General features: G+C 45.9%; 1 protein-coding gene across 1 annotated transcript; it reads right to left on the minus strand.

The window, feature by feature from the left end:
• Window positions 1-1,089: 1,089 nt before the first annotated feature.
• On the minus strand, window positions 1,090-7,612 carry cdkn2aipnl (CDKN2A interacting protein N-terminal like). The gene is made up of 3 exons (XM_078411068.1): window positions 7,353-7,612; window positions 3,424-3,523; window positions 1,090-2,424 (listed from the first exon to the last, which is right to left on the minus strand). The coding sequence occupies exons 1-3, from the start codon at window positions 7,568-7,570 to the stop codon at window positions 2,416-2,418; spliced, it is 327 nt and encodes a 108-aa protein (XP_078267194.1). The 5' UTR covers window positions 7,571-7,612; the 3' UTR covers window positions 1,090-2,415.
• Between the last annotated feature and the right edge of the window lie 1,270 nt (window positions 7,613-8,882).

The following is an 8,882-nucleotide window of genomic DNA, read 5'->3' on the forward strand; positions in this document are numbered from 1 at the left end:
ATCCCCAAGAACACAGATTTAAAGAGTTCTAAACTTGTCTTTGTCTATTTTGGTGTCAAGTGTTGATCCTCAAAGCTGTATCCAAACACAATTTTAATGCCTGTGCTGACTGTGTATAAATATCATATGATGCAACAGTATGCCAAACAGCCCGTTCTTCATCAGGCAAATTCGAGGTGTGCAATTGGCGTGTCCCTCTCGGCCAAGTGAAAATCAATCGGCTTGGATTCTTGCTCTTAACGCATTGTGGTGACCTATACTGGAAACTCCAGCTACGTCAAAGACAAGCAGAGAAAGGACAGAGCTCAGCTGCGATGTCCACGACACTGAAATAACTGGTTGATGCTGACACCTGTTTTGACATGGTGCCATATATAGTATTGGTTTAATTGTTCCCACCCCCCACTCTGGCCTTTATCTCTGGCCCTTTTCCAACCATCTGCCAAACTTTGTCTTGCCCCCACCTCTCTTCCAGGGTCCTGACCTAAATCATCATCTTTAATGTTCTCCCAAGATGATGTGTGACCCTTGAGTTACACCAGCAGTCATTTCTTTCTTCCTTGAGGGAATACACAGGAAATTAAATTAGCCATTCCAACTGCTTTAGGTCCAGGCAGTGACTAAATATTTGAGGAAAGTTGATTTATTGTGAATCTGGAGATTAGCACCTATTTAAATAAAGGGTCATTTTATTGTGAAAGTACACTTTCTTCAGACTTGTCAAGTTATATATTATGCAATTATACTTTATTTATAAAGATTTATTTTTTTAAACCTATTTGTGTATTTTAGAAAACAAATTACGCCTTTATGATTAAATTGATAATCTTGTAACAACTAGGAATGTTACTCTTATAGGTGGATAATTCATCAGGGCAAGAAGCACCTTGTTTCAAACGGTACTTCATGGGAGCACTGCATTCTTTTCCTTGTTGAGTTTCAAAAAATACTCATCTCTTGAATCCTACTCCCAAATTTGGCTTCATGCACCTATACAAAATACAGAACCAATTAGAACGTTGAATCTATAGCCTTTCCAGATCCTCGGGATAAGGTAGGATCATGTACAAATGTTTTTTTGCAATAATAAACACTGCCAAGTACCAAGTTTATTAATTTGGTGCCCATGGTGAAGAGCACTACAATGAGCAAGATTATCAATGGCTCAAGTAGAGAATTACATAATTATGCATTTAAAATTTTCTACTCGGACAAACATTTGAAATAATCAAAGACTCAGTAACAAAGGATTAACAGAAAACACAAATTCTAAATCTCAAAGGTAGAAATAAATAGAATTTGTTCAAGATGTCTATTGCATACAGTAGTACAAATGGTAAGATCTTGTTCAGGTTAATGTCCAACAAAACAGTAAAAGTTTTTAAAAAACAGTAAAAAATAATACCTAAGTTGAAAGAGGTGTTGCACAAAAGTCAAAATTGACAGTGTACATGGGTCATTATTGAAAACAACAGCAAGAATAACAGAATTATGCATAAACATCTCTTGTATTCTACAAATTCCATTGGGAATATAAGGAATCGAACTTGCAAGGGGAGTTAATTCTAAACTGGGCCCCAAGATTCAAAATGCTGACATCACAAAAATCTCAAACAGTAAATGCACTAATCAGGCAACATAGGAGCATCAAGTATTGACGATATAGGGGCAACCCAATTAGTTCTTTGAATTATTGTTTTAACTGCCAAATTCCATCCACCCCACCAGCAAGCTCCTACAATACAAATCTTACTTTGGACTTTTGACCAAACAAAATTTAGGGATTTGCATAACCTACATTTAGAGGGAATGCAAATCCAGTGATGCTTAGATAGAGATAAAAAAGTGTTTGTTCTTTATGCCTAGAAGACAATATAACCAAGGAGTCAATATAAGGGATACTCAGATCACAAAATCTTTGGGCTGTTTACAATTTTAAAAGTCACAATCTATGAAGTTAAGGTAAATTTCTTTAGCCTTCCCTTCATTATGTCCATACATGCCCTAACATTGAAAAATAATCTGCACCAGGCAATTCAAAAGACATTAATTTTCCTGCAATACAGGATGAAAAAAAGTAGACTGGTCACAAATTTAATTGATGCATTAAAAATACAACCATTTTCTGTCAATATGAAAATAAAGTAAACACATTGTCTCTGTCTCTGTGGTCATTAATCATTTATAACTATTTGTGCAAACCACAAAGTTTTAAACTATTAATTTTAACCATTTGAGATGAGGGCCTGAAATGAATTTGATTCTATCACATTCAAGACAACAGTCTCAGCACATTTATTTAGCATTCTTTCTTTTCTTCCCAATTCGTCCCCTGCCCCCATCCAACTTGCATGCTCACTCTTTGCAAACATTCGGCAGGAACTCTCAAAGGAACCTCTGTCGTGGTTAATACTTCTACCGTCTCTGAAAAAGAGAAACAAGATTTCAGCTTTACCGATACAAAATCAATTTATATAACCCAGCCAACAAAAACCCACGAGGTCGGGTCATGCCAACAAATCACCAGGTAGGTCCTAGCTGGAGTGCTGTGTGTAGCACTTATTGCCATCCTATAGAAAACATTTGAGATTTTTTAATTCATCAGGATGGAGTGTTTATGCCAAGAGACTTTTTTTAACCTTTGGAGCGAGAAGTTAAAGATTTTTGGGCGGGGAGAGGAGGGAATACATAGCATGAAAAGTGAGTATGTTATCTTCGTAGCAATAATCTTATCTATAATCAAACGATGTTATTTGAAGGTATGGGTGAGGAGATTTAGGAGGAATTTGTGATAGTTTTAATCCAGTGAGTGATTAAAATCTGGAGCACATGGCTTGAGGCGACTGTGAAGTCAGGTACCCTCACAACATTTAAGTATTTAAATGAAAACTCAAAACACGGGGATATAGGTTGGACGACACGGGAGAAATTAGTCTGCATCAGGCGCAGCACAGGGAAGAGAGGGGAAAAGGGGGAGATGTGATATTAAATGCATAGGTTTAGCATAAAGCATGTGACCCAATGGATATGCTTTATTTAATTGAGTGTAACTAAAATATTGAGGCATTGTTTCTGCATTACTTTAAAGTCTAATATGCAATGGAGAAAAGTTGCCTCAGTATTTTAGTTAGTTAAATAAAGCATATCCATTGGATCATGTGCTTCACGCAAAACTTAAGTCTCATGTCACAGATACTGCGACAAATAAATGTTAAATTAAAAGTTGCCTAACCTGTAAACATCCAACCCATGTGATTCATGAGAGTGTTTACCAACCTTCTTACAACACTCTCCCCCTTCCCCCCATTTACAGCTGGGTATTTTCCTAATTCTTTCCTTTGCCCTGTACAATACCATACTTTTATGCTACAAGTACCAAATGCCTCATTGTTGCTCAGCTTCAAGCAAGAGTGTGAAAAATACCTCTTTCATGATCTCATCTCTGGTGGTGAACTGTGGCGCATCTTCAACTTCAACTCCATCTGCCATTTCCAATACCTTCTCCATGAGGTCATCTTTATAACTGAAAAGCAGAAATTAAACAAGTCTTTCAACTATTTATAGACACAAAATGCCGGAGTAACTCAGCAGGACAGGCAGCATCCATGCAGAGAAGGAATGGGTGACGTTTCGGGTCGAGTCCCTTCTTCAGACTGAGAGTCAAGGGAGAGGGAGTCTAGATGTGGAAGGGTAAGGTGTGAAAATGACAGATCAAAGAAGATAAGTAGATGTAGAATGGTTATTCCAACTTTTTGGGTTTATCTTCAGTGTAAACCAGTATCTGCAGTTCCTCCCTTTCAACTATTTATATATCTTTACTTGCCTGCTGCATCTGGATAGCACAATGCATGGAAAGCATGTTGACATGGAACATGGTGAATTGTCAGAAGCTGCCCAAAAGCTGCTCAACAAACCAGGTCTGACCATACAGACCACAAGGCAATCTGCCTCTTAATAGCAGCAGGAAAGGAGGGGAGAATGAGGCAGCAGGACTGAGGTGACCATCCATTATAAATATGGACAACAAACAGCACACAGGACTAATCAACAGAAGGCCACAGGGAGAATGAGTAGGAACCTTTAGACAAAGGAATTAAAGTAACATCTCCAAGTTTGCAGATGACCCAAAGCTGGGTGGCAATGTGAGCTGTGAGGAGAATGCTATGAGGCTGCATGGTGACTTGGATAGGTTGGGTGAGTGGGTAGATGTAGTACAATGTGAATAAATGAATGAGGCAGATTATTATCTGAATGGTGTCAGATTAGGAAAAGGGGAAGTGCAACGAGACCTGGGTGTCCTTGTACACCCGTCACTGAAAGTAAGCATGTAGCTACAGCAGGGAGTGGAGTAAGCAAATGGCATGTTGGCCTTCATAGCAAGAGGATTTGAGCACAGGAGCAAGCAGGTCCGTCTGCAGTTGTATAGGGACCTGGTGAGATTATACCTGGAGTATTGTGTGCAGTTTTGGTCTCCTAATTTGAGGAAGGACATTCTTGCTCTTGAGGGAGTGCTGCATAGGTTCACCAGGTTAATTCCTGGGATGGCAGGACTAACATACAAGGAAAGAATGTATTCAATAAATGAAAATAATTGGTGTAAAATCAACGGGCTTGTGATATCCCATCCTGGGCTTGTCTTCACTGGAATTTAGATGGATGAGAGGGGATCTTATTGAAACAAATAAAATTCTTTAAAGGATTGGACAGGCGAGATGCTGGAAAAATGTTCCCGATGTTGGGGGAGTCCAGAACCAGAGGTCACAGTTTAAGAATAAGGGCTAGGCCATTTAGGACTGAGATGAGGAAAAACATTTTCACCCAGAGTTGTGAATCTGTGGAATTCTCTGCCAGAAGGCAATGGAGGCCAATTCACTGGATGTTTTCAAGAGAGGTAGATAAAGCTCTTAGGGCTAACAGAATCAAGCGATACGGGGAAAAAAGCAGGAACGGGGTCCTGATTTCGGATGATCAGCCATGATCATATTGAATGATAATGCCGGCTCGAAGGGTCGAAAGGCCTACTCCTGCAACTTCTGTTTCTATAAAACTGTTTTTATGGGGGTGGGGGGTGCCTTGAAGAGTTTTTGGTGGTGAGAGTAAATCAGAGGAGTTGGGGGTGGGGGAAGATTGCAGGCCGAGAGGAGTTTGGGATGGGGGTAGTAGAGTAGTTTGGGGAGGGCGGGGTGGAGTGGAGTTTTGGGAAGTCATCCTGAGAGGAGTTTTCAGGCAGCAGCAAGGAGATTTGGAGGGATGGCAGCCTTGTATTTTGGGGTGGGAGCAGAGGTTTTTTGGGGGAGTTGGGAGATGAAATGGAATTTTACAGAATCATAGAAACGTCCATGCAGTCTCTGATGCCTCTTTATGGTGGTTCTATTAGCCTCCAATAGTTATGTGTTCCTTTGCACCTTTTCTATCCAAGTACCTTTAAGATACCCATTAAATATTGTAGTTGGATCAGCGTCCAACAGCTTCTCTGGCAGCTCATTCCAGATAAGAGTATCTTCTCCATCTTACCAGATCTCCTTTATATCAATACCTTCTTATACCACACTCTCATGCCCTAGAATGAAGATATTAGCTATCTATCCGACCTTCATCTTTTGCCCTTCACTGTTTTATAAAACTCTACAGTCTCCCTTAGCCTCTAACACTGCAGTGAGAATAAAATCAGCCTTTACAACCTCAATTTTTCCACACCTAGAAACATCTTGATGAATCCCTTTTACACTCTCCCCATTGCTACCACATCCTTTCTGCAGTGTGACAGCCGGTAATGCGTACAATACTCTTAAATGTCTCAGGAGAGAAGGAATGGGTGACGTTTCGGGTCTTGACCCGAAACGTCACCCATTCCTTCTCTCATGAGATGCTGCCTGACCTGCTGAGGTGCTCCAACATTTTGTGAATAAATACCTTCGATTTGTACCAGCATCTGCAGTTATTTTCTTATACTCTTAAGTGTGGTCCATCCAATGTTTTGTGCAGTAAAAGGGCACAGTGCTGGAGTAACTCAGCAAGTCAGGCAGCATCTGACACAGATTTGACATTTTGGGTCAGGACTTTCCTTTTGTGTCTTCTTTTGTTAACCAGCATTTGCCGTTCCTTGTGTCTCCTTTTGTACAGATGCATCATGATATCCCAACTCCATCCATACTCAATGACCATAAAAATGCAGGAGTAGGAAAATAACTGCAGATGCTGGTACAAATCGAAGGTATCACAAAATGCTGGAGTAACGCAGCGGGTCAGGCAGCATCTCTGGAGAGAAGGAATGGGTGACGTTTTGGGTCGAGACCCTTTTTCAGACTGAGGGTGTTGGAACAACTCAAAGGTGGAGGGGCTGCAACAGTGGAGAGGGGGGGGGGGAGATGGAGGGCTGTGCGAGTTGAAGGGGTGTTGTGGGGGTAGGTTGCAAGATGGGAGGAGAGGGAGGGCTGTAAAAGGGGAGGAGGGGGACTGTGAGTGGACCAGGGCAGAGGCAGTGAAGGATGTCCGAGAGGGGGTGGAGAGAGAGGAGACCAAGAGGGTCGAGAGGAGGAAAAGGACCGGGGGGGGGGGGTTATGGCCCAGGAGGGGGGGTGGGTATGGCCCAGGAGGGGGGGGTATATGGCCCAGGAGGGGGGGTGGGTATGGCCCAGGAGGAGGGGGGGGTATGGCCCAGGAGGAGGGGGGGGTATGGCCCAGGAGGAGGGGGGGGGTATGGCCCAGGAGGAGGGGGGGGGGTATGGCCCAGGAGGAGGGGGGGGGTATGGCCCAGGAGGAGGGGGGGGTATGGCCCAGGAGGAGGGGGGGGTATGGCCCAGGAGGAGTGGGGGGGTATGGCCCAGGAGGAGTGGGGGGGGGTATGGCCCAGGAGGAGGGGGGGGGGTATGGCCCAGGAGGAGGGGGGGGGTATGGCCCAGGAGGAGGGGGGGGGGTATGGCCCAGGAGGGGGGGTATGGCCCAGGAGGGGGGGGGGGGTATGGCCCAGGAGGGGGGGGTGGGTATGGCCCAGGAGGGGGGGGTGGGTATGGCCCAGGAGGGGGGGGTGGGTATGGCCCAGGAGGGGGGGTGGGTATGGCCCAGGAGGGGGGGGGCAGGAGGGGAGGGGGGGGGGGCAGGAGGGGAGGGGGGGGCGGGCAGGAGGGGAGGGGGGCAGGAGGGGAGGGGGGGGGGCAGGAGGGGAGGGGGGGGGGCAGGAGGGGAGGGGGGGGGGGCAGGAGGGGAGGGGGGGGGGGCAGGAGGGGAGGGGGGGGGGCAGGAGGGGAGGGGGGGGGCAGGAGGGGAGGGGGGGAAGGCCCAGATGGTGCATGGAGGAGGGTGTGCGTTGAGGAGGGACGGGTGGGGGGGAGATGGAGTCGGGCTCCGCTCACCGGCAGCCCATGAAGACGTGGTTGGACCAGACCATGGAGAGCGCGATCAGGTCGTCCATTCCCTCGCCCTCCTCGCTCTGGAAGTCGGGCAGGTTCCTGATCAGAAAGTCCCTGCGCGCCCGCCAGTGCTTGTCGTTCTCCCAGCAGCCGCGCAGCCCGTCCACCACGCCGACGATCTCCCGGTTCTCCCGCAGCAGTTCATCCAGCTCGTCCGCCATCTTGTCGTCCTAGTGGTCGCCGCGGGAGGGGGGAGGGGAGCTCCCGGTAGCCACCGCGCGGCGCCCGGTGACGCCAGCGATGACGTCTGTGGGCAGTGACGTAGGCTGACAGTGACGTAGACGGACAGTGACGCAAGCGAACTGTGACGCGAGCGAACTGTGACGTGATAGCCGTGACGTCAAAGAACAACTCAGTTGGACCAAACCTACCTGACCTCCTAATTGCCAAACAAGTTCCCCTCCCACTCCCACACTGATCTTTCTGTCCTGGGCCTCCGCCACTGTCAGAGTGAGGCCCAGCGCAAATTGGAGGAACAGCACCTCACATTTTGTTTGGGCAGCTTACAGCCCAGCAGTATGAACATTGACTTCTCTAACTTCGTAACCCTTGCCTTGCTATCCCTCTCTCTCCATCACCTCCCCCTTCCCAGTTCCCCGATTCGTTTCACTCTCCCTATTTATTTTTGCTAATTGTATGCCTCCTTGTCACCATCTCCTCTCGGCCAACAATAAACCATTCCCACATTTCCTCGTCACGTTTGCTTTGATCTGTCGTTTTCGCACCTTACCCTTCCATATCTCTGTGTCTCCCACTCCCCTGACTCTCCGTTTTGAGGAAGGCTCTCGAACCGAAACGTCACCCATTCCTTCTCTCCAGAGATGCTGCCTGTCCTGCTGAGTTACTCCAGCGTTTTGTGTTTACATTCCCAACAGGTCAGGCAAAACCAGTAGTGTCATCCTCTGGTGTTAGTACCAATCTTTACACAAAATGCCCTTGCCACTCACGTGGCAGAAATAAAAGGGAACCGAGACATTAGTCAATTAGCAAGGACAAAGTGAGTACCTTAGACATGAGGATATATATTTCTTTTAATTTTCAAAAATAAATTTTATTCAGAATATAAAAGGTATACGAAACAAAATAGGTACAAAAACTTCATATGTTCTCTATAGCATTATTGTCTGTAGTGTTGGCACCAGTCTTTACACAAAATATCTTTGTCACTCATGTGCCCCCAAAGATGATATTCCTTTCCATGTTTGAGAGGGTACTTTTCTTCACACAAAACACTCATGTGACCCCCCCCCCCCCCCCTGGGGTGGTATCCCTTCCCTTGTTTGAAGAGAAGGGACTGTGAGGCCATGGTCCAGGGGTAAGTACTGTATGTGGTGGTGTCCGAGAGTTGGCACCAGGCCTCAGTTAGGGCAAGGCAAATTCAGTTCTATTGGATTCAATAGATCATTCAGAAGCAGTGTCCCAGAGATGCTGGCTGTCCCGCTGAGTAGCTCCAGCTTTTTGTGGAGTCTGAAG

Source organism: Rhinoraja longicauda, chromosome 14, assembly GCF_053455715.1.
Source record: "Rhinoraja longicauda isolate Sanriku21f chromosome 14, sRhiLon1.1, whole genome shotgun sequence".
Classification (NCBI taxonomy): Eukaryota; Metazoa; Chordata; class Chondrichthyes; order Rajiformes; family Arhynchobatidae; genus Rhinoraja; species Rhinoraja longicauda.